The sequence below is a fragment of the Trypanosoma melophagium genome (genome assembly GCF_022059095.1).
Source record: "Trypanosoma melophagium isolate St. Kilda chromosome Unknown ctg23segment0, whole genome shotgun sequence".
Classification (NCBI taxonomy): domain Eukaryota; phylum Euglenozoa; class Kinetoplastea; order Trypanosomatida; family Trypanosomatidae; genus Trypanosoma; species Trypanosoma melophagium.
In genome coordinates, this window is record NW_027125153.1 from 187,614 (window position 1) to 210,000 (window position 22,387).

General features: G+C 43.8%; 16 protein-coding genes across 16 annotated transcripts; all 16 read left to right on the forward strand.

The window, feature by feature from the left end:
- Positions 1-1,138: 1,138 nt before the first annotated feature.
- LSM04_004281 (uncharacterized protein) lies at positions 1,139-2,911 on the forward strand (the record flags this gene model as incomplete). Its single annotated transcript, XM_067330217.1, has 1 exon — positions 1,139-2,911. The coding sequence occupies one exon, from the start codon at positions 1,139-1,141 to the stop codon at positions 2,909-2,911; it is 1,773 nt and encodes a 590-aa protein (XP_067191458.1).
- Positions 2,912-3,706: 795 nt separating this feature from the next.
- Positions 3,707-6,160, forward strand: LSM04_007502 (uncharacterized protein; the record flags this gene model as incomplete). The annotated part of the gene is made up of 1 exon (XM_067330218.1): positions 3,707-6,160. The coding sequence occupies one exon, from the start codon at positions 3,707-3,709 to the stop codon at positions 6,158-6,160; it is 2,454 nt and encodes an 817-aa protein (XP_067191521.1).
- Positions 6,161-6,793: 633 nt separating this feature from the next.
- Positions 6,794-9,058, forward strand: LSM04_005940 (uncharacterized protein; the record flags this gene model as incomplete). Its single annotated transcript, XM_067330219.1, has 1 exon — positions 6,794-9,058. The coding sequence occupies one exon, from the start codon at positions 6,794-6,796 to the stop codon at positions 9,056-9,058; it is 2,265 nt and encodes a 754-aa protein (XP_067191488.1).
- Positions 9,059-9,309: 251 nt separating this feature from the next.
- On the forward strand, positions 9,310-9,654 carry LSM04_002615 (protein of unknown function DUF1935; the record flags this gene model as incomplete). Its single annotated transcript, XM_067330220.1, has 1 exon — positions 9,310-9,654. One exon carries the CDS (start codon positions 9,310-9,312, stop codon positions 9,652-9,654), a length of 345 nt encoding a protein of 114 aa, XP_067191419.1.
- A 402-nt stretch (positions 9,655-10,056) lies between these two features.
- LSM04_007619 (protein of unknown function DUF1935) lies at positions 10,057-10,401 on the forward strand (the record flags this gene model as incomplete). The annotated part of the gene is made up of 1 exon (XM_067330221.1): positions 10,057-10,401. The coding sequence occupies one exon, from the start codon at positions 10,057-10,059 to the stop codon at positions 10,399-10,401; it is 345 nt and encodes a 114-aa protein (XP_067191524.1).
- A 402-nt stretch (positions 10,402-10,803) lies between these two features.
- LSM04_007965 (protein of unknown function DUF1935) lies at positions 10,804-11,148 on the forward strand (the record flags this gene model as incomplete). The annotated part of the gene is made up of 1 exon (XM_067330222.1): positions 10,804-11,148. The coding sequence occupies one exon, from the start codon at positions 10,804-10,806 to the stop codon at positions 11,146-11,148; it is 345 nt and encodes a 114-aa protein (XP_067191537.1).
- Positions 11,149-11,550: 402 nt separating this feature from the next.
- LSM04_003468 (protein of unknown function DUF1935) lies at positions 11,551-11,895 on the forward strand (the record flags this gene model as incomplete). The annotated part of the gene is made up of 1 exon (XM_067330223.1): positions 11,551-11,895. The coding sequence occupies one exon, from the start codon at positions 11,551-11,553 to the stop codon at positions 11,893-11,895; it is 345 nt and encodes a 114-aa protein (XP_067191438.1).
- A 403-nt stretch (positions 11,896-12,298) lies between these two features.
- Positions 12,299-12,643, forward strand: LSM04_006685 (protein of unknown function DUF1935; the record flags this gene model as incomplete). Its single annotated transcript, XM_067330225.1, has 1 exon — positions 12,299-12,643. One exon carries the CDS (start codon positions 12,299-12,301, stop codon positions 12,641-12,643), a length of 345 nt encoding a protein of 114 aa, XP_067191501.1.
- Positions 12,644-13,045: 402 nt separating this feature from the next.
- Positions 13,046-13,390, forward strand: LSM04_009175 (protein of unknown function DUF1935; the record flags this gene model as incomplete). The annotated part of the gene is made up of 1 exon (XM_067330226.1): positions 13,046-13,390. The coding sequence occupies one exon, from the start codon at positions 13,046-13,048 to the stop codon at positions 13,388-13,390; it is 345 nt and encodes a 114-aa protein (XP_067191554.1).
- A 403-nt stretch (positions 13,391-13,793) lies between these two features.
- Positions 13,794-14,138, forward strand: LSM04_000570 (protein of unknown function DUF1935; the record flags this gene model as incomplete). Its single annotated transcript, XM_067330227.1, has 1 exon — positions 13,794-14,138. One exon carries the CDS (start codon positions 13,794-13,796, stop codon positions 14,136-14,138), a length of 345 nt encoding a protein of 114 aa, XP_067191381.1.
- Positions 14,139-14,542: 404 nt separating this feature from the next.
- On the forward strand, positions 14,543-14,887 carry LSM04_003274 (protein of unknown function DUF1935; the record flags this gene model as incomplete). Its single annotated transcript, XM_067330228.1, has 1 exon — positions 14,543-14,887. One exon carries the CDS (start codon positions 14,543-14,545, stop codon positions 14,885-14,887), a length of 345 nt encoding a protein of 114 aa, XP_067191431.1.
- Positions 14,888-15,290: 403 nt separating this feature from the next.
- On the forward strand, positions 15,291-15,635 carry LSM04_006459 (protein of unknown function DUF1935; the record flags this gene model as incomplete). The annotated part of the gene is made up of 1 exon (XM_067330229.1): positions 15,291-15,635. One exon carries the CDS (start codon positions 15,291-15,293, stop codon positions 15,633-15,635), a length of 345 nt encoding a protein of 114 aa, XP_067191498.1.
- A 403-nt stretch (positions 15,636-16,038) lies between these two features.
- Positions 16,039-16,383, forward strand: LSM04_007389 (protein of unknown function DUF1935; the record flags this gene model as incomplete). The annotated part of the gene is made up of 1 exon (XM_067330230.1): positions 16,039-16,383. One exon carries the CDS (start codon positions 16,039-16,041, stop codon positions 16,381-16,383), a length of 345 nt encoding a protein of 114 aa, XP_067191517.1.
- Positions 16,384-16,786: 403 nt separating this feature from the next.
- On the forward strand, positions 16,787-17,131 carry LSM04_008798 (protein of unknown function DUF1935; the record flags this gene model as incomplete). The annotated part of the gene is made up of 1 exon (XM_067330231.1): positions 16,787-17,131. The coding sequence occupies one exon, from the start codon at positions 16,787-16,789 to the stop codon at positions 17,129-17,131; it is 345 nt and encodes a 114-aa protein (XP_067191550.1).
- A 403-nt stretch (positions 17,132-17,534) lies between these two features.
- On the forward strand, positions 17,535-17,879 carry LSM04_000224 (protein of unknown function DUF1935; the record flags this gene model as incomplete). Its single annotated transcript, XM_067330232.1, has 1 exon — positions 17,535-17,879. One exon carries the CDS (start codon positions 17,535-17,537, stop codon positions 17,877-17,879), a length of 345 nt encoding a protein of 114 aa, XP_067191374.1.
- A 340-nt stretch (positions 17,880-18,219) lies between these two features.
- On the forward strand, positions 18,220-21,870 carry LSM04_000802 (SNF2-related; the record flags this gene model as incomplete). The annotated part of the gene is made up of 1 exon (XM_067330233.1): positions 18,220-21,870. One exon carries the CDS (start codon positions 18,220-18,222, stop codon positions 21,868-21,870), a length of 3,651 nt encoding a protein of 1,216 aa, XP_067191386.1.
- Positions 21,871-22,387: the final 517 nt, after the last annotated feature.

The following is a 22,387-nucleotide window of genomic DNA, read 5'->3' on the forward strand; positions in this document are numbered from 1 at the left end:
CTGTCGTTTTCTTTCTTTGCGTATATTCCCTCGCACGTACACTCACATTCATTCAATCTGTGTAAATCTGTGTGCTTCTTTTTCTTCTTCCTTACCCCTCTTCTTCTCACCCTTCTTTTCGGTTTTCTTCTTAACTCTCATACAATAACTATTGGTGGAGTTGATGAAGAAAAAAACGCTAATGAATGGGGAAATAAAGAGGGAGAGAATAAATACAAGAAAGGGTTGCTGCAAAACAATAGAAAAAATAAATCCCTGGGAGTATATATATATATATATATATATATATATATATATATTGATAGGGAATATACGTTTGGTGTTAGTTTTTCTGTGTGTCTTTGTCTGTGATTATTTGTCTTCTTTTTTCTGTTTTCGCGAAGATTTTCACTTTTTTTTTCTTTTTCGCTGTTTTCGCTGATTCATTGATGTTTCTTTTTTTTTCGTGTTTTTCGTTGTACGACCTACGCCATATTTTCTTTATTTTTTCCTTTTGTTTTTTTTTTTATTGCTGTGTTTCCACGAACTTTTGTTTTTGCTTACACATGCTCTCTCACTTTTTTGCTGTCTTATTTGCGTGAGTTTACGTGTTTGTGCTCTTTAGGCAGAGATTGGGAAAGGAGTGTGGTATTGTTTGTTTTTTTCTTTGCAGCTTCTGATATATATATCTTTTTCACTCTCGCACTGTGTATGTGGGTGTGTTTCTGTATTTATGTCTTTACAATTTTACTCCTTTTTTCTCCTACATCTTTTCTTTGTTATTGTTTGTTATTTTTTTTTTTTTTTTGACTCTGTGATCGTGTTGTTCTTCTCGGATTTTCTGTTTATTGTTATTTCATTCATTTTTCTTTCTTTATTTAATATCTCCTTGTTGAAGTAGTGATTGAAAGAAGTAGTATTAGTGGTACCTGCTTGAAGCCCAAAAGAAAGGGGGAAAAGTAAAACTTTATTTAAAAAGAACACTAAATAAATAAATAAAAACCCCCTTTTCCTTTTTTTTCTTTCTTTGTGAAGATTTGTGCTTGTGGGACGGCTACTATTTGCATTGTTTGATTGATTGATTCATTAGTTGGTTGGTTAGTGTCTCTGAAAGAGAGAAATATATATATATATAAACAATAATAATAGGGTAATAACAATGCTCTTGTCTGAGGAAGAACTATCCGCCATCACCCTTCGCTCGCCCTTTGTCTACGATTATGGAGATATGCCGTACTTTGGGCGTTGTGTGAATGAATTCCCGCTTCGCTTCTTTGTACGTTATCGCGCCAGCAGAGATGATCCCTCACACCACCGCTGGTCTCGCGTACTAGAAGTGGTTCATCGACAGAGTGACAATAATAGTAGTAATGGTAATAACACTATTAATAGTAATAATAATAACAATAACAGCACAACGAGTTCTGAGGTGTGTCCACTCAAGTGGAAAGATAAACACTTCTTTATTGCACTGCGGGTGGAGGGGGAAGAGAAGTGTGTGGAACTGCCACGACTCTCTAGTAAATTACCCACCGCGGAGGAAGTCATGGCATACTGCGCCTCTCACGCTGAACGAGAAAAAGACGAAAAAGATCCCCCTTCAAAAGGAATAATGGTGAATGATGGCATTGATATTGCTCTGGAGTCCTCTACGGCACGGGCACAACTCCCAACAAGGCGGGAAATTCAACAAATGCGATCTTTCCGTCAATCCACACTCATTCAACACACGTGGACACCAGAGGAATTGGCGGAGATGCGGGAGCGGCAGGCGCAGTTCGGCCCAATCAGCGGTGTCGGGAGTGCACCGGTGCGATTAACGGTAAACACACTTCATAATATGCGGCTGGAGACGGAACTCGGCATTGCGTCCAGTCGACGGGCAACGGGGCACACCGCGATGGCGTTGGAGCGGCGGACAGAACCTGTTTTACTGAATCGCAATTCACAAACGCAAACAATAGGAATAACAGCAAGAGGAACAACGGGAAGTTTATCACAATCGCAATCGCAGGGAGGAGGAGGATTTGTAAGTGGAACATCGCTGGCTGATCTCGCCCCAATACCACTTTCACCGCTGAGTCCACAATTCTCGCAGGAAATGGGCGGAACACCATCAATATCGTCCCCGGTACTCTCGCAGAAGTTTTTGGAGCGATGGGAGGAAAGTAAACAGTGTGAGGATTACTTCTACGCCTATGTGAAGGATGAACGTCGGAGTGCGTATATGTCAAAGATTACCCGAATTACACAACAAAATTATGAATTAAATAAACGTGATCGGTTGCGTGGTATTGATAATGAGAAACGTCTAGATCGAAAGGGTAATCTACTGGAGTCTGGTGGTTTATGGATCGTTGATGATCAACGCCGAGCACAACTGGCACACAAGTATCAAATGGAACAGGACGGTGAAACCGCAGGAACGACAGGCGGTAATGATGGAAAGAAAACAACAGTGGATAAAACTACAGAAGATGCAACAATGAAAGATAATGGAAATAATACAACGGCTATTCCTACGCCTCCATCTTTGCGGGAGGAAGATGCGATGCTGCAGCGATTCATCTCGGAACGAAAATCGCAGGAACTACTCTCTTTTGCCTCCGTACCAGATGAGTTTATGGATATTGAGACCGCAACAACAACAACAACAGTGGGAGTAGCCCCATCATCATTAACTGAAGAGAATGGTATGGAAGCATTGCAGCGACAATTACCATCCACCTCCACGCGATCACCAGAGTTGTTGTTGTTGGGTGCCAGTCCACGTGTGGTGACATCGCAGTTGGTGCATCAAGTGGTGAGTAGTTCAATGAGGCGGGCCGCGACGTATTCATCTTCACCAACGGAACATGTGGAAGGGACACAGAGTGCGGCTCGTAGTGTGGTGGGTGAGCAACCACCCAGAAAGGTGGCCCGTCATGCATAGAAGAGGAAAAAGAAGAAAGAGAAAAAGAACAAAAAAATGGGGGTGTGATATAATCACAGTGGTAAGATGAGGCAACAGGTGTTGCTGAAATGGAACAAAAAAAAAGAGGAAAAGAAAAAAGTGATGTGAATTGGTGGATAAGTGGGGGAAAAAAAGAACAAATGCATATAGAAAGAGAGGGGTTGGGGGAATGAAATTGAATGGACAAATATTTCTACGACACGAGGGATAGTTACTGTTTATATATACTCTCTTATTTTTGTATTTTTCAATTGTTGTTGTTGTTGTTGTTGTTGTTGTTTTCCTCTCCGTTATTCTCTCCTGATGTATGTTTGGTTTGTTTTCTCTCTTCTTTTTTTCCTGCTGGTGGTGGTGGTGGTGGTGCTTTTTCTTTTTTTCGTTTTTGTTCTGTTTTGTATTTGCTGCGATTCTTCTTGGTGTTGTTGGTGACGTTTGAATTTAAGTATTGATGGAAGAGCGAAATGAGAAAAACAAGGTGAGAGTACTTCTTTGTGTGTATGTATGTATGTGTGTGTGTGTTTATGTGAAAGAAGGTAAGATGTTTCTTTCTATTTTTGACGGTAGAGGTTGTGGTGAGAGAAAAAAAATACTCTACTTGGATATGATGAAATGAGAACACAAAGGAAAAAAAAGCAGGTCTAATCATTTTTCTCTCCTATCTCTCTCTCTCATATATATATATATATATAATTATCCTTTTTCTGTATAAACCACTAATAATAAGTGAAGGGGCAACAAAAAAAGAAGGAAAGGAGTCTACGTGAGAGAGTGGTTATGGGTGATCAGTGGGTAGCATCGTCCATTCTACATCCCGGGCCCCCAACAACAACCAACAGTAGTAATAACAACAACAATAGTGGCAGCCATACAGCAGGACCGCAGAAACGCCCACGTGATTCCTATTTATACGATCGCGATGGAAAACGATTAAAGGGAATGAAAGGCCAGGCCGCACAACTTATGCACGATCACCGTCTCTTTAGTAGTGAAGAGGAACTTCATCACTTGGAACAGGCGTTGGCGGCGGGGCAGCGGAGTGCGGCGGCGGCAATGGCCGATGGAACTGGCGGCGGTAGTAAAGCCCATGGACTTCCCGCACTACCCGATATGTTCGGTGTAATTACCTCAACCAATGCAGGAACAGGAGGAGGAATGAGTACAGATACTGCAAATGGTGAAAATGGCAATAGTAATAATGGAGGAGTGTTAGTGCCACCTATGCATCGATGGTCATTGGTGCAGAACCGACATGTGACGGTAAGGCCGTTTGTAAATCATGCGGAGAAGTGCGATGCGTTGAACCCGTTAGAAGAAACGACAGAGATGCCGTATTTGCGATTTAGTGGATGTGGTAATCATTGGGTGCGGGCAGATGCACGTCATGTGGAGAATACACTCAAATCTCTTCTTACACCACCACCACCACCACAAGAACAACAAAGAGAGTCATTACCATCATCTTCAGCTGTAGAAGTAAATGTAGAAGAGAATAGCGGCAGTAATGGGGTGGACAAAAGTAGTATTGAAGAGTGTAGAAGAAAAGATCTTCCTGCTTCGTGGATTACATATGCCTTGTCAGTTCCTGAAGAGGCTGGACTCTCTGTATTACATGCCCCCATCACCGCATCGCCCTTCACCTTCTTCAGTCTAGCGGCAGAAGAATACACATCTTTAAACTTGGATGCTGATATCTATCAACCAGTGTTCCTCTCAGATGGGAAACAAGATTCTAACGTTAATATTATGCCATGGCGTTTTGATTTTACATCCACGTGTAAACTTATAACGTTGTATGAGAGGTTTGGTAACTTTGCGGTGGTTGTAGATCGTTGGAAGTACGCTAATAGCAGTGGTGCAGCACCTGCTGGAGATCTGCATACCACAACAACAACAACAACAACAATAAAAACGCCACCGGTAGAAGTTATGATGGAACGTTATAGACTTGTTACGGAGGCAGTTCTTCGTAATAGACTTCATCAATTGCAGGGAATTCTTGAGGGAGATACTGTAGGCGTTGAGACCTCTCTTTCTCATGATAATACTGCCACTACTCAGAAAAGCGGTGTGAAGAACAAACAGATGGAAGAGCGTGTTATGACATCAATGCATCCATTGTGTTCTTTATTGGAGAAACATCCTATTCTTGCCACACAACGGAAACGACAGGAATGGCTTACGCAGCGGCAGCAGAAACTTTTCCAGAATGATGATAGTCAACAACTCCCATCCATAACAAGTGAGACCAATGAAGAGGAAGTACTTGCACGACATAGAGAAGATATCCTACAACAGTGGGGAGAACCGGCACTTTCTCTAGCTGCTGCTGCTTCTTTTTCTTCTTCTTCTTCTCCTCCTCACTGTTCTTCTGCTCTATTAGTGCAAACAAGTAACGATTCTGAGAAACAGAAAGTGGATCTTGGCGATGCTAATGCATCTGCGTTAGTATCACGTCCTCCGTTACCTTGTGCATCCCCATTCTGGTACGATAGTGTACTAGAGCAGGTACGACGAAAACGGCTTCGTGAGTACCTTGAAAGTGAAGCAAAGATGAATGTACCATACTTTAATGCGGTAGTGGCACTTCGTCGTGTGGACAAGCAGGCGACGTTGTTGTTTGACAAACTTAAAGCGTTAACACATGATGGACGAACTGCAGATGAAGAAGCTGAAACCCCACAATCTGGAAATGTAGAAGGTAAAAAAGTTCTGCCGAGTAAAAGACGAGGTGGAGTTAAAAATCGAAAACAGAAGAATGCAGCCGATGCCATGGCGGAGGTTAGTTATCAAGCCGTGCAGGATGAAGTCCATTGTGTACCGCTTCATTGTGAACGACTCAAGTTGTGTGTACAGGCAGGATGGTTTTTACCACCACCTGTTGGTAGTATGACTGGAAAAAAATCTACTGGAAGCGGTGGTGGGGGCGCTAACAGTAATAGTTCAGCCGTCGCGAATAGGGCTTTAAGTAATTTTTCAGAAGCTCTCTTGTTAACACTCCCACCAAGTGTACCACGACTTCACCTTGGCGTGGAACATGAACTTGAGAAACACCTCTGGGAAGACCACAGAGCACTCAGTGATGATAATGCAGAAGTACAGCAACTTCTTAGTGAGGCACGTGTGATATATACACAGAATGTTATTCTGCGCCGCTTTGCAGGAAGGTGTGGAGTGCTAGAGGCGTCGCTGAAGAAGTTAGCTAGTGAAGCTGCAGCAGTGGAACTATGAGAAAGAAGACGGAGAGGAAATGGAAATGGAATAATAATAATAAGAAGGAGAAGAAACGAACAGAAAAGGAAAAGATAGACCAGTATAGTCTTTTATTTTTCTTTTCTTTTCTTTTTTTTTTTTGCTTTGTTTTCTTTTGTGCCTGTGTGCGTTTGTGTTTGTTTCTTGTATCCTTTTTCTTCTTTCCGTTTTTCTTTTCCAATTATTTCGCACTATCTTGAGCTTGTCATTATTGACGTGTGTCGTCATGCAAGTAGGGCAAAAGTCCTATATTCTTCCTTCTTTTTATTGTGGACGTAACACAAATTTCTCTCTTTCTCTGAGGTATTGTTATTATTATTATTATTCCCAGTATTGTTTTTGTTGTTATCTGAATGTGTGAATTCTTTCTTGTGTTTCTGTTTTTTAATTTTTTTTTTGTTTTTTTTTTTGTGTTTTATGTATACTTGATGTAATAAGAAAGCGCATGGATTGAACCATTTGTCTTATTTTGTTGTCGTTCTCAGGGGAAAGCAGTTGAGGACTCGGGAGGGCTTTTTCTTTATATTTAATTTAGGAAAAAAAAACATAAAAGAAATCCATTGAAAGAAGGAGTTAAAAGGCAAAAAGTGTTTTTCCCTTTTCTGTTTCTGCATGTCTCATGCAGTTTCTCGTTACCGGTACACAACATTATTAGGAAGAGAATTATCTTTCTGTAATTCCTCCTTGCGTCGCACCGCCGTTGGTCGTCTTCATCATCTTTTCTCATTATGTTATAATAACAACTTGTTTACCCCCACACGTGGAAATGGGAGTATCAAGAAGGAGAATGATGATGATAACAAGAAGAATAAGAATATTAGTGCTTCTTTTCACTCGGCAAATGTGACGACGAGCTCTAATGTTGTTGACGGCACTTCTACGGTGCATCATGGTGTTCGTAGTCATACAACCGTGACAAATAGGAATAATGTCCCCCTTCTCCCATTGGAGATGTTTTTTGAAATTGTGAATCCTCTTATTGCGACAGCCCCATGTGTGACGAGGATTGTTTCACTCTATAGTAGTCTACCACCCGCCTTGGAGGAGGCTGTGGAGAGTAAGTCGGCAATGCCACGTGGGGTTCCACGCCAAACCCATCGCTGGCTGCGTAGTCAATTCGGTACGATTACTTCTGGACTAGAACAACTGCAGTTAACAAACACGACACTTCACTGGGGTGTGTATGTCTCGCAGGATCGTTTATTTGTAGTGAAGGCCTGCAGTGAGGAAGAAGCCACGGAGGCCTTTGCGGCTGTAAACACCTTAAGGGCAAGTGGCCCATTGTGTGAAACCGAGAGTCTTTTTGAAGTCTTTCAACCCGTATTTCCTTGTTTTAAACCCCCACCTCCTCCATTATTAACATCATCACAGCAATTAGGTCGTGGTATGGGGGGTAAAAGTATGAAAAAGCATATTTCTGATACAGTGTTTACACCACAAATGCTTGTTCCGTATGTTCCAACGTATTTTATTCCCATGACAAAATTATTAACTGCACTCCCAGATGGTTACACGGCAGAACACATTGAACGTATTTTCGCCGCTACTGGAACCTTAGAAATTGTAACACTAGAGGGTGAACAATTTGTGCGATTGCATGGTGGAAAACGACTGGTAGATTTTACACGTGATGCTGCAGGAGAAGCGGCACATACACGTTGGCGAGAGTATCAACCGGATCCTTTTCTATGTGAAGCATTTCGTCGTCTTCTACCACCATCACCTCGGTGGGCATCACTGCGTACACTTATTACACAAGCTCCAGAAGCACTGAAAAAAGCCCTACTACCATGGGAGAATTATAAAACTATCCTATACTTTGCGCAAATGCAGCATGTGTTCAGTTTTACACCAGCGGGTGAAGGCGAAGTATGTTGGCTTGGTACTGTGACATGTTTATCATTTCACGATAGTCCCACACCGGCGGTGGTGTCTGAGTTGGTTGGTGTACTAACAGGACAACGTGTCTGTATTACGGATTTGTTAAATCCAAATACCCCCAGGATCTCTGATCACGCTAAGACCCAGATCATTATGTACTATGGTACACTTCTCAATTTCTTTCATGTTCATGGTGATGTATTTTACCATACAGATGGCGGTATAGTGGGGCTTGTATCAGAGAAGAATAACGCTGAGAAAACCACACACACACTTGAAGAGAAACTGGAAGATGCCTTAGTCAAGAAGGACCGCCGTACTGCACAAAAAGTACGACGTCGATTAGCATTGGAAAAAGATCCGGATAATCCATATGCCGATCGCGAAGTACTGCTTGATGCTGTTCTCCGTTACGTCCCACAGCATCGCTCTATCTCCATGCACTTTCTACTCAAGTCACTCCCACCATCACTAACAGATTTTTTACCAAGCAAACCAATCTCATTATTCCAGCAGGCACCGGAAAAAGTACGGTTATTTGAGTATCGCTATCGTCACCGTATACATCTCATTCGCCCTGGAGTACCGCTACCACAAGGTGTTCTGCGGCAGCAATACACAGAAGAGGAACTACTATTCTTATGTGCTGCAGAACTGCAGAAGCAGCCACGTGTAGCCAGTGATCTCTACGGCCGCCTCCCATATGGAGCGAAGGAAATCGTACGTCTTCAGTACAAGGGTCTCTTGCAGCTCTTACAACCATATCCACAATACTTTACAGTAGTATTTAGAGACGCTTTGCGGATGGACACCCGATCAGCATTAGTGACGCTTCTGCAAATGCCGCAAGGAGGGCAACTTACTGAAGAAGAATACGGTGCTATGGCGCCAGAAACTCCAGAAGAACAGCGACAATTAGAAGAAGAAGACCGAGCAGCTGTACAAACACTTCCAGAACATATTAAGCAAACAATGCGGATAACCGAGGTAGAATAGCCGTTTTTTATTTTTTTCCCCCTCAACACCACATCGACGCAATCATACATTAACACACAATACACAAAAAAACACTGTAATTATATTCATAATTAAAAGAAAACAATCAAAAAAGCATAAAAAGAACTCTTCCTACATCCTCTGTAATAAAACATATTCTTCACCTCTCCTTTTTTCTTATTGCTCTCTCACAGACTTGCAAACAGATATTAAGGAAAAAGAATACTTTTAAAAACAACAACTCGTACAACATGTCGGACATCAAATACGAGAATGGTAAGCCGACATTTGAGGGTGAAACCGTCGTGAAGTGCTTCAAGGACAACGGCAACGGCCTTCTCTTCCGTATCGTCAATGAAGCGAAGAAGCAGTGGGCCTTCTACAACGACACCAAGGACTACAACATGGTCGTGAAGGTGGCCTTTGGCAAGGACAGCTCAGTGAAGCCACTGGGTAAGACCAAGATGGAGACCGATCCATCGACGGGTGAGTTCAAGTGCGAGCTCCACGTTGCTCCTCTTGAGACCGAGATGTTCATTGACGGCACTCCCAACGGCTACAAGATCAACTTTGAGGCCAACCCCATCCCCAAGTAATAGTACGGAGTTCTGAGTGAACCAGGAGTAATTTCTCCGCCATTTCATATTTTATTTGTTCTGCTTTGGCTTATTTTTTTCGCCATCTACTGTCTTTTCATATATATGACCATTCTACTCTATTCGACATGACGTTCTGTGGTGTGACGCAGCTAGTGGGTTTCTTACTGGCTTCCGTCTCACCCCTGGCGTTTTTTTCTTGTTGAAAGGGAGATCCCCACCCTCTTTTCGCTGTTTCTTTTGTTGCTGCTGCTGTTGCTGTTGCTGCCTTCCTTCCCTCTTCCTACATCCTCTGTAATAAAACATATTCTTCACCTCTCCTTTTTTCTTATTGCTCTCTCACAGACTTGCAAACAGATATTAAGGAAAAAGAATACTTTTAAAAACAACAACTCGTACAACATGTCGGACATCAAATACGAGAATGGTAAGCCAACATTTGAGGGTGAAACCGTCGTGAAGTGCTTCAAGGACAACGGCAACGGCCTTCTCTTCCGTATCGTCAATGAAGCGAAGAAGCAGTGGGCCTTCTACAACGACACCAAGGACTACAACATGGTCGTGAAGGTGGCCTTTGGCAAGGACAGCTCAGTGAAGCCACTGGGTAAGACCAAGATGGAGACCGATCCATCGACGGGTGAGTTCAAGTGCGAGCTCCACGTTGCTCCTCTTGAGACCGAGATGTTCATTGACGGCACTCCCAACGGCTACAAGATCAACTTTGAGGCCAACCCCATCCCCAAGTAATAGTACGGAGTTCTGAGTGAACCAGGAGTAATTTCTCCGCCATTTCATATTTTATTTGTTCTGCTTTGGCTTATTTTTTTCGCCATCTACTGTCTTTTCATATATATGACCATTCTACTCTATTCGACATGACGTTCTGTGGTGTGACGCAGCTAGTGGGTTTCTTACTGGCTTCCGTCTCACCCCTGGCGTTTTTTTCTTGTTGAAAGGGAGATCCCCACCCTCTTTTCGCTGTTTCTTTTGTTGCTGCTGCTGTTGCTGTTGCTGCCTTCCTTCCCTCTTCCTACATCCTCTGTAATAAAACATATTCTTCACCTCTCCTTTTTTCTTATTGCTCTCTCACAGACTTGCAAACAGATATTAAGGAAAAAGAATACTTTTAAAAACAACAACTCGTACAACATGTCGGACATCAAATACGAGAATGGTAAGCCAACATTTGAGGGTGAAACCGTCGTGAAGTGCTTCAAGGACAACGGCAACGGCCTTCTCTTCCGTATCGTCAATGAAGCGAAGAAGCAGTGGGCCTTCTACAACGACACCAAGGACTACAACATGGTCGTGAAGGTGGCCTTTGGCAAGGACAGCTCAGTGAAGCCACTGGGTAAGACCAAGATGGAGACCGATCCATCGACGGGTGAGTTCAAGTGCGAGCTCCACGTTGCTCCTCTTGAGACCGAGATGTTCATTGACGGCACTCCCAACGGCTACAAGATCAACTTTGAGGCCAACCCCATCCCCAAGTAATAGTACGGAGTTCTGAGTGAACCAGGAGCAATTTCTCCGCCATTTCATATTTTATTTGTTCTGCTTTGGCTTATTTTTTTCGCCATCTACTGTCTTTTCATATATATGACCATTCTACTCTATTCGACATGACGTTCTGTGGTGTGACGCAGCTAGTGGGTTTCTTACTGGCTTCCGTCTCACCCCTGGCGTTTTTTTCTTGTTGAAAGGGAGATCCCCACCCTCTTTTCGCTGTTTCTTTTGTTGCTGCTGCTGTTGCTGTTGCTGCCTTCCTTCCCTCTTCCTACATCCTCTGTAATAAAACATATTCTTCACCTCTCCTTTTTTCTTATTGCTCTCTCACAGACTTGCAAACAGATATTAAGGAAAAAGAATACTTTTAAAAACAACAACTCGTACAACATGTCGGACATCAAATACGAGAATGGTAAGCCAACATTTGAGGGTGAAACCGTCGTGAAGTGCTTCAAGGACAACGGCAACGGCCTTCTCTTCCGTATCGTCAATGAAGCGAAGAAGCAGTGGGCCTTCTACAACGACACCAAGGACTACAACATGGTCGTGAAGGTGGCCTTTGGCAAGGACAGCTCAGTGAAGCCACTGGGTAAGACCAAGATGGAGACCGATCCATCGACGGGTGAGTTCAAGTGCGAGCTCCACGTTGCTCCTCTTGAGACCGAGATGTTCATTGACGGCACTCCCAACGGCTACAAGATCAACTTTGAGGCCAACCCCATCCCCAAGTAATAGTACGGAGTTCTGAGTGAACCAGGAGCAATTTCTCCGCCATTTCATATTTTATTTGTTCTGCTTTGGCTTATTTTTTTTCGCCATCTACTGTCTTTTCATATATATGACCATTCTACTCTATTCGACATGACGTTCTGTGGTGTGACGCAGCTAGTGGGTTTCTTACTGGCTTCCGTCTCACCCCTGGCGTTTTTTTCTTGTTGAAAGGGAGATCCCCACCCTCTTTTCGCTGTTTCTTTTGTTGCTGCTGCTGTTGCTGTTGCTGCCTTCCTTCCCTCTTCCTACATCCTCTGTAATAAAACATATTCTTCACCTCTCCTTTTTTCTTATTGCTCTCTCACAGACTTGCAAACAGATATTAAGGAAAAAGAATACTTTTAAAAACAACAACTCGTACAACATGTCGGACATCAAATACGAGAATGGTAAGCCAACATTTGAGGGTGAAACCGTCGTGAAGTGCTTCAAGGACAACGGCAACGGCCTTCTCTTCCGTATCGTCAATGAAGCGAAGAAGCAGTGGGCCTTCTACAACGACACCAAGGACTACAACATGGTCGTGAAGGTGGCCTTTGGCAAGGACAGCTCAGTGAAGCCACTGGGTAAGACCAAGATGGAGACCGATCCATCGACGGGTGAGTTCAAGTGCGAGCTCCACGTTGCTCCTCTTGAGACCGAGATGTTCATTGACGGCACTCCCAACGGCTACAAGATCAACTTTGAGGCCAACCCCATCCCCAAGTAATAGTACGGAGTTCTGAGTGAACCAGGAGCAATTTCTCCGCCATTTCATATTTTATTTGTTCTGCTTTGGCTTATTTTTTTCGCCATCTACTGTCTTTTCATATATATGACCATTCTACTCTATTCGACATGACGTTCTGTGGTGTGACGCAGCTAGTGGGTTTCTTACTGGCTTCCGTCTCACCCCTGGCGTTTTTTTCTTGTTGAAAGGGAGATCCCCACCCTCTTTTCGCTGTTTCTTTTGTTGCTGCTGCTGTTGCTGTTGCTGCCTTCCTTCCCTCTTCCTACATCCTCTGTAATAAAACATATTCTTCACCTCTCCTTTTTTCTTATTGCTCTCTCACAGACTTGCAAACAGATATTAAGGAAAAAGAATACTTTTAAAAACAACAACTCGTACAACATGTCGGACATCAAATACGAGAATGGTAAGCCAACATTTGAGGGTGAAACCGTCGTGAAGTGCTTCAAGGACAACGGCAACGGCCTTCTCTTCCGTATCGTCAATGAAGCGAAGAAGCAGTGGGCCTTCTACAACGACACCAAGGACTACAACATGGTCGTGAAGGTGGCCTTTGGCAAGGACAGCTCAGTGAAGCCACTGGGTAAGACCAAGATGGAGACCGATCCATCGACGGGTGAGTTCAAGTGCGAGCTCCACGTTGCTCCTCTTGAGACCGAGATGTTCATTGACGGCACTCCCAACGGCTACAAGATCAACTTTGAGGCCAACCCCATCCCCAAGTAATAGTACGGAGTTCTGAGTGAACCAGGAGTAATTTCTCCGCCATTTCATATTTTATTTGTTCTGCTTTGGCTTATTTTTTTTCGCCATCTACTGTCTTTTCATATATATGACCATTCTACTCTATTCGACATGACGTTCTGTGGTGTGACGCAGCTAGTGGGTTTCTTACTGGCTTCCGTCTCACCCCTGGCGTTTTTTTCTTGTTGAAAGGGAGATCCCCACCCTCTTTTCGCTGTTTCTTTTGTTGCTGCTGCTGTTGCTGTTGCTGCCTTCCTTCCCTCTTCCTACATCCTCTGTAATAAAACATATTCTTCACCTCTCCTTTTTTCTTATTGCTCTCTCACAGACTTGCAAACAGATATTAAGGAAAAAGAATACTTTTAAAAACAACAACTCGTACAACATGTCGGACATCAAATACGAGAATGGTAAGCCAACATTTGAGGGTGAAACCGTCGTGAAGTGCTTCAAGGACAACGGCAACGGCCTTCTCTTCCGTATCGTCAATGAAGCGAAGAAGCAGTGGGCCTTCTACAACGACACCAAGGACTACAACATGGTCGTGAAGGTGGCCTTTGGCAAGGACAGCTCAGTGAAGCCACTGGGTAAGACCAAGATGGAGACCGATCCATCGACGGGTGAGTTCAAGTGCGAGCTCCACGTTGCTCCTCTTGAGACCGAGATGTTCATTGACGGCACTCCCAACGGCTACAAGATCAACTTTGAGGCCAACCCCATCCCCAAGTAATAGTACGGAGTTCTGAGTGAACCAGGAGTAATTTCTCCGCCATTTCATATTTTATTTGTTCTGCTTTGGCTTATTTTTTTTTCGCCATCTACTGTCTTTTCATATATATGACCATTCTACTCTATTCGACATGACGTTCTGTGGTGTGACGCAGCTAGTGGGTTTCTTACTGGCTTCCGTCTCACCCCTGGCGTTTTTTTCTTGTTGAAAGGGAGATCCCCACCCTCTTTTCGCTGTTTCTTTTGTTGCTGCTGCTGTTGCTGTTGCTGCCTTCCTTCCCTCTTCCTACATCCTCTGTAATAAAACATATTCTTCACCTCTCCTTTTTTCTTATTGCTCTCTCACAGACTTGCAAACAGATATTAAGGAAAAAGAATACTTTTAAAAACAACAACTCGTACAACATGTCGGACATCAAATACGAGAATGGTAAGCCAACATTTGAGGGTGAAACCGTCGTGAAGTGCTTCAAGGACAACGGCAACGGCCTTCTCTTCCGTATCGTCAATGAAGCGAAGAAGCAGTGGGCCTTCTACAACGACACCAAGGACTACAACATGGTCGTGAAGGTGGCCTTTGGCAAGGACAGCTCAGTGAAGCCACTGGGTAAGACCAAGATGGAGACCGATCCATCGACGGGTGAGTTCAAGTGCGAGCTCCACGTTGCTCCTCTTGAGACCGAGATGTTCATTGACGGCACTCCCAACGGCTACAAGATCAACTTTGAGGCCAACCCCATCCCCAAGTAATAGTACGGAGTTCTGAGTGAACCAGGAGCAATTTCTCCGCCATTTCATATTTTATTTGTTCTGCTTTGGCTTATTTTTTTTCGCCATCTACTGTCTTTTCATATATATGACCATTCTACTCTATTCGACATGACGTTCTGTGGTGTGACGCAGCTAGTGGGTTTCTTACTGGCTTCCGTCTCACCCCTGGCGTTTTTTTCTTGTTGAAAGGGAGATCCCCACCCTCTTTTCGCTGTTTCTTTTGTTGCTGCTGCTGTTGCTGTTGCTGCCTTCCTTCCCTCTTCCTACATCCTCTGTAATAAAACATATTCTTCACCTCTCCTTTTTTCTTATTGCTCTCTCACAGACTTGCAAACAGATATTAAGGAAAAAGAATACTTTTAAAAACAACAACTCGTACAACATGTCGGACATCAAATACGAGAATGGTAAGCCAACATTTGAGGGTGAAACCGTCGTGAAGTGCTTCAAGGACAACGGCAACGGCCTTCTCTTCCGTATCGTCAATGAAGCGAAGAAGCAGTGGGCCTTCTACAACGACACCAAGGACTACAACATGGTCGTGAAGGTGGCCTTTGGCAAGGACAGCTCAGTGAAGCCACTGGGTAAGACCAAGATGGAGACCGATCCATCGACGGGTGAGTTCAAGTGCGAGCTCCACGTTGCTCCTCTTGAGACCGAGATGTTCATTGACGGCACTCCCAACGGCTACAAGATCAACTTTGAGGCCAACCCCATCCCCAAGTAATAGTACGGAGTTCTGAGTGAACCAGGAGTAATTTCTCCGCCATTTCATATTTTATTTGTTCTGCTTTGGCTTATTTTTTTTCGCCATCTACTGTCTTTTCATATATATGACCATTCTACTCTATTCGACATGACGTTCTGTGGTGTGACGCAGCTAGTGGGTTTCTTACTGGCTTCCGTCTCACCCCTGGCGTTTTTTTCTTGTTGAAAGGGAGATCCCCACCCTCTTTTCGCTGTTTCTTTTGTTGCTGCTGCTGTTGCTGTTGCTGCCTTCCTTCCCTCTTCCTACATCCTCTGTAATAAAACATATTCTTCACCTCTCCTTTTTTCTTATTGCTCTCTCACAGACTTGCAAACAGATATTAAGGAAAAAGAATACTTTTAAAAACAACAACTCGTACAACATGTCGGACATCAAATACGAGAATGGTAAGCCAACATTTGAGGGTGAAACCGTCGTGAAGTGCTTCAAGGACAACGGCAACGGCCTTCTCTTCCGTATCGTCAATGAAGCGAAGAAGCAGTGGGCCTTCTACAACGACACCAAGGACTACAACATGGTCGTGAAGTTGGCCTTTGGCAAGGACAGCTCAGTGAAGCCACTGGGTAAGACCAAGATGGAGACCGATCCATCGACGGGTGAGTTCAAGTGCGAGCTCCACGTTGCTCCTCTTGAGACCGAGATGTTCATTGACGGCACTCCCAACGGCTACAAGATCAACTTTGAGGCCAACCCCATCCCCAAGTAATAGTACGGAGTTCTGAGTGAACCAGGAGCAATTTCTCCGCCATTTCATATTTTATTTGTTCTGCTTTGGCTTATTTTTTTTCGCCATCTACTGTCTTTTCATATATATGACCATTCTACTCTATTCGACATGACGTTCTGTGGTGTGACGCAGCTAGTGGGTTTCTTACTGGCTTCCGTCTCACCCCTGGCGTTTTTTTCTTGTTGAAAGGGAGATCCCCACCCTCTTTTCGCTGTTTCTTTTGTTGCTGCTGCTGTTGCTGTTGCTGCCTTCCTTCCCTCTTCCTACATCCTCTGTAATAAAACATATTCTTCACCTCTCCTTTTTTCTTATTGCTCTCTCACAGACTTGCAAACAGATATTAAGGAAAAAGAATACTTTTAAAAACAACAACTCGTACAACATGTCGGACATCAAATACGAGAATGGTAAGCCGACATTTGAGGGTGAAACCGTCGTGAAGTGCTTCAAGGACAACGGCAACGGCCTTCTCTTCCGTATCGTCAATGAAGCGAAGAAGCAGTGGGCCTTCTACAACGACACCAAGGACTACAACATGGTCGTGAAGGTGGCCTTTGGCAAGGACAGCTCAGTGAAGCCACTGGGTAAGACCAAGATGGAGACCGATCCATCGACGGGTGAGTTCAAGTGCGAGCTCCACGTTGCTCCTCTTGAGACCGAGATGTTCATTGACGGCACTCCCAACGGCTACAAGATCAACTTTGAGGCCAACCCCATCCCCAAGTAATAGTACGGAGTTCTGAGTGAACCAGGAGTAATTTCTCCGCCATTTCATATTTTATTTGTTCTGCTTTGGCTTATTTTTTTTCGCCATCTACTGTCTTTTCATATATATGACCATTCTACTCTATTCGACATGACGTTCTGTGGTGTGACGCAGCTAGTGGGTTTCTTACTGGCTTCCGTCTCACCCCTGGCGTTTTTTTCTTGTTGAAAGGGAGATCCCCACCCTCTTTTCGCTGTTTCTTTTGTTGCTGCTGCTGTTGCTGTTGCTGCCTTCCTTCCCTCTTCCTACATCCTCTGTAATAAAACATATTCTTCACCTCTCCTTTTTTCTTATTGCTCTCTCACAGACTTGCAAACAGATATTAAGGAAAAAGAATACTTTTAAAAACAACAACTCGTACAACATGTCGGACATCAAATACGAGAATGGTAAGCCGACATTTGAGGGTGAAACCGTCGTGAAGTGCTTCAAGGACAACGGCAACGGCCTTCTCTTCCGTATCGTCAATGAAGCGAAGAAGCAGTGGGCCTTCTACAACGACACCAAGGACTACAACATGGTCGTGAAGGTGGCCTTTGGCAAGGACAGCTCAGTGAAGCCACTGGGTAAGACCAAGATGGAGACCGATCCATCGACGGGTGAGTTCAAGTGCGAGCTCCACGTTGCTCCTCTTGAGACCGAGATGTTCATTGACGGCACTCCCAACGGCTACAAGATCAACTTTGAGGCCAACCCCATCCCCAAGTAGTAGTTGACGTTTGAAGGTTGTACCTTTGATTACAATACTAGGGTTTACTTTTTTTTAATCCGTGTTTTTTTCTGGATCTGCGTTTTTTTTCCAGAAAAATTATTTTGGTAAAACGTTTTTCATGCGTTTTATTTATAGGTAGAGGGTTATCTGTTAGTATGAATCTTATTTTTTGGTTCGTGTGGGCTTTTTCCTTAGCTTCCTTTTTTTCTTGGTGTTGTTTTTTTTTTTTTTGTGGTGTTCTGGAGAAACTTCGTTTGTTTTTTCACTTTTATTGTTCCCTTTTTTTTTGTATTCTTTGGTTCTCCCTGTTTGTTTGTTGTTGTTCTGGTAGTCTAGGATGGCTGATGATTTATCTGCTCTAGGAGTAAGTTGGGTGGAGGAGTCGTCGCTGCGTGAGGATGTGGTGGCTGCAGTAGACGCCCATGGAGATGCGGAGAGGGCGGCCGATGAGGCGGAACTTCAACGGCGTTGGGCCGCATTAGAGGAGATGGAGCGTGTGGTGGCGGAGCTGCAGGATCAGTGTGCCAAGTTGAAGGCGGGCGTTGTGGTTTTTGGTGCTACGGCGGTGGGAAATGGAGAGAATCGAAATAATAATAACAATAACAAAAACAATATTAACAAGAAGGAAAGAAAGGAGGAGAATGGCGATACGGAGGCAGTTTTGCGATTTCGTCTGGCGAAGGCGGAGAGGGAAGTAGAGAGTCGAGCCACTGCAGTACGTCGTTGGCAGATGGAAATGGAAACACGGCAGAGACAACGTTCAGAGGCCGCAAGACGACGAAGACAGGCAGCACTGAAGATGAATAGTACTGCAACAGCTGATCGATCAGGGGTAGCACCTGGAACCAATAAGGCAAATGCTAATGGGCCCTCGTTAAATCTGGCTGCCTCGTTAGGTGCCTTAACACCCGCCGCTGCTTCTGTTAATGTAAGTAGTGGTATAACAACAACACCAACAACAATGAGAACAGGAAAAACAACAACAACGGGTACAGGTGTAAGAGGATGTGATTCAAAGTATCCGCTGGGTGCCTTTGAAATACCAAGTAGTCCAACACCCTCTCTGCGGTCTGTTATCGCAACACTGCCCCAGTCCCGTCGTGATGGGGATAATACTAATAATAGTACTAGTAGTACTAGTAGTGGTTTTGGTGGTGTGCCGGGCACAAAAACGTTTAAAAGTGTGGCGGAATACGCAGGTGGTCCTATATTTCCTTCACTACACCGTGTCACGCTGTCACGTGCAGAGTTGCGCTCCACCTCTAAAAGGTACGCTGATGATGGTGATCTTGATGCATTTCACGCGCGGCAAGAAAAGCGAAAGCGTTTGGAAGAGGTTGCTGCATCTATGGCGGATTCACACTCAGCGTTGCCCCTCTCTAGTAATGTCAAAAGGGAGGAAAATCAAGATGGAATATCTGTTAAAGTGAAACAAGAGGAAAAAGATGAAGAAGAAGAAAACAAAACTGATTCTAATCGTACAGAAGCAATAGATGTTGATGCACTTATGGAGGAATCGGATGAAATTGGTGAGAATATATTAAGACGGGCTGAAATAAGTAAAAATAATATCCTTGCTAATGGTTCCATTAAAAAAGAAGAAAAAGAAAAATTTGTGGTTCTGGCACCTGGTATCACATTATGTGAGACTATTTATAGCCGTATGTTAAATCACCAGCGAGAAGGAGTTCAATGGATGTTACAACTTCATGCACAAAAGGTAGGTGGAATTCTGGGAGATGAGATGGGTCTTGGTAAAACGATACAAGTGGCTGCTATGTTGAATGCTTTGCATCATTCTCAACAACTACGTGGACCATGTTTGATTATATCACCCTTAACAGTTCTGCAGCAATGGGTGGTAGAAATGCACCGATGGGCACCGTATATGCGAACATGCATTATGCATGAGAGTAGTGCCTCTAATATGAGTCGTGAAGATCTTATTGCTTCTATTAGAGGTACTCCAGCGGTGTTACTTACAACATATGCGGGAGTACGACAACATTGTCAATTATTGCATACGGCAAAATTTCAGTATATTATTCTTGATGAAGGACATAAGATTAATAATCCAGATACTACTGTAACACTTGCAGTAAAATCATTTCCGACTCCACATCGTCTTATTTTATCAGGTACCCCTATTCAAAATACACTAAAAGAACTTTGGTGTTTGTTTGACTTTGTTAAACCTGGTCTACTTGGTACAATGGTTAAATTTGTACAGGAATTTGAAGAACCCATTAATGCTAGTAAAGATCTTCGAGCTTCCCCATTAATACTGGCAACTGCTGTAGAATGTGCACGTGCATTACAAGAGCGTATCGCACCTTATCTATTACGACGACTTAAACGGCAAGTCATGAAGGATGCATTACCGCAGAAGTATGAACGTGTAATTCGTTGCCCATTGAGTGATGCACAGTTAGAGGCATATGTGGAACTTCTCACTTCACCACGAGTACAACAATTACTTAGTAGTACCTTGTCGTATACACAAATGATGGGTACGCTTGATCGTGATGGACGTGACTCTAGTGGTTCCTTACACACCGCCGGACGACGTTTTCAATTAATGGCAAGACATCAACAACAACAGAATGGAAGTGGTATTCGCCTTGAAGCATTCCGTGTATTGAATGAACTTCGACAAATCTGCAATCACGTTGATGTGTTTCGTCTGCGACAATCCATCGCTAATGGCGAGGGCGATGATTATGATGACGATGATGATTATTATTATTATGACAACGGTGGTACTACCAATACTACTACAAATAATAGTAATAATAATAATAATAATAATAATAATAATAATAATAATAATAATAATAATAATAACAAAAACAATAATGGTATCGCTGTTGGTTTAAATGCTCGTGGTGGTGGCGGTGCAGGGAGGCGTCGTCGTGTCTCTCGTCTCTCACTTCGCAGTAATCTCCCTGTAAACTACGATGGTAGTGGAAAACTGCAAACACTCCGTCGTCTTCTTACCGTCTGGCGCCATGGCGGTCAGCGGGCGCTTGTCTTTTCACAGACGCGTCTATTGCTAGATGTGCTGGAGAATATGTGTGAACAGGAGGGAATTATGTACATCCGCCTTGATGGATCCACCAGCGGTCCACAGCGGCAGGCACTCATTCATCGCTTTAACACCGATCCCAACATCACCGCCGCCCTTCTCACTACACGCGTTGGTGGTGTTGGTGTGAACTTGACAGGCGCCGATCGCGTCGTACTTGTGGATCCCGATTGGAATCCCGTCACAGATGAACAGGCGCGAGAGCGGGCGTGGCGCATTGGACAAACCCGTGATGTGGGTGTGTATAGACTTATTGCGAGTGGAACCGTGGAGGAGGCTATACTGCGACGACAGCTGGCCAAGACGTATGTGACGGAGAAGGTGTTAAGTAATCCCACACTGCAGCGGTTCTTTCACCAGCATGAGAACCTCGCAGAAACGTTTTATCTTGGGGCTGAGTATGACAGTCGTATTCCGGCAGGGAAGAAACACGTTATGGTGGCCCAGGAACTCTCGCCACTCCTAGAAAGAGAGGAGGAAGAGGAAGAAGAAGAAGAAGCAAAAGTGAATATAAATATGAATATTGCCCAAGAGGCACATGATAAACAGGAGGTGCGTGTAAAACAGGAAAAGGGAGTCTCCGTCTATCGCGTGCGAGCCCCCACAACAAGTACCAACAGTAATTCTAATAACACACCCAGTCGATCCACACCGAACCCATTAAATACACCTGCGAATACAAAACGTAGTGGTGGTGGTGTTGGTGCAAATTGGGCAGAAACGGCGTTACTGCAAGATCTCGTGGATGGACAAGAAGTGCGAATATCCGGCAATGACGCCGTGGCACGACGACTGGCAAAACTCTCCGCAACGCAGACAATGCTGCGAGTCACGAATACGGTTCGCACAATGGAACAGCAAGAAGCAGAGATGTGGATGAAGTTGGAGAAGCCAGATGAGTGAAGAAGAAGAAAAGAAGAATGTTTTTTTTTTATTGTTTTTTCTTTCTCTGTTGCTCGTGGTGAGGAATTTATAGAAAAAGAGTGAGTGGGGGAGGTTAAAGCGAGGCGTAAAAATGTTCTACAGTATAAGCCGAAACGAATTCTATAAATGTTTTTCTTTTAGCTTTTGGAAAACATTCAGGAATAAATAAATAAAAAAACACTGAGTAAATAAAAAGAAAAATTGCGTAATGGGATGTGAGTAAGAATTAGATGTTAGTACAGGAAAGGGGGTGGAAGACGATGATCCCGTTTTTTTTTATCATAGGACTCTGTGATTTCCCTCTTTTTTTTCTTTTTTTTTATCTTCTTTGCATATACGCGGACAGAAAGCGTGTGTTTTGTATACATGTGTGTGTAGGTATATTGCCTGTCTCTGTTTCCGTAAGTGTATCTATGGCTCCCTGTCTGCATACCAGTTTTTTTTTCTTTTTTTTCCTTTTCGTCGTCATTTGCTTTTTTCTTTATTACCTTTTATA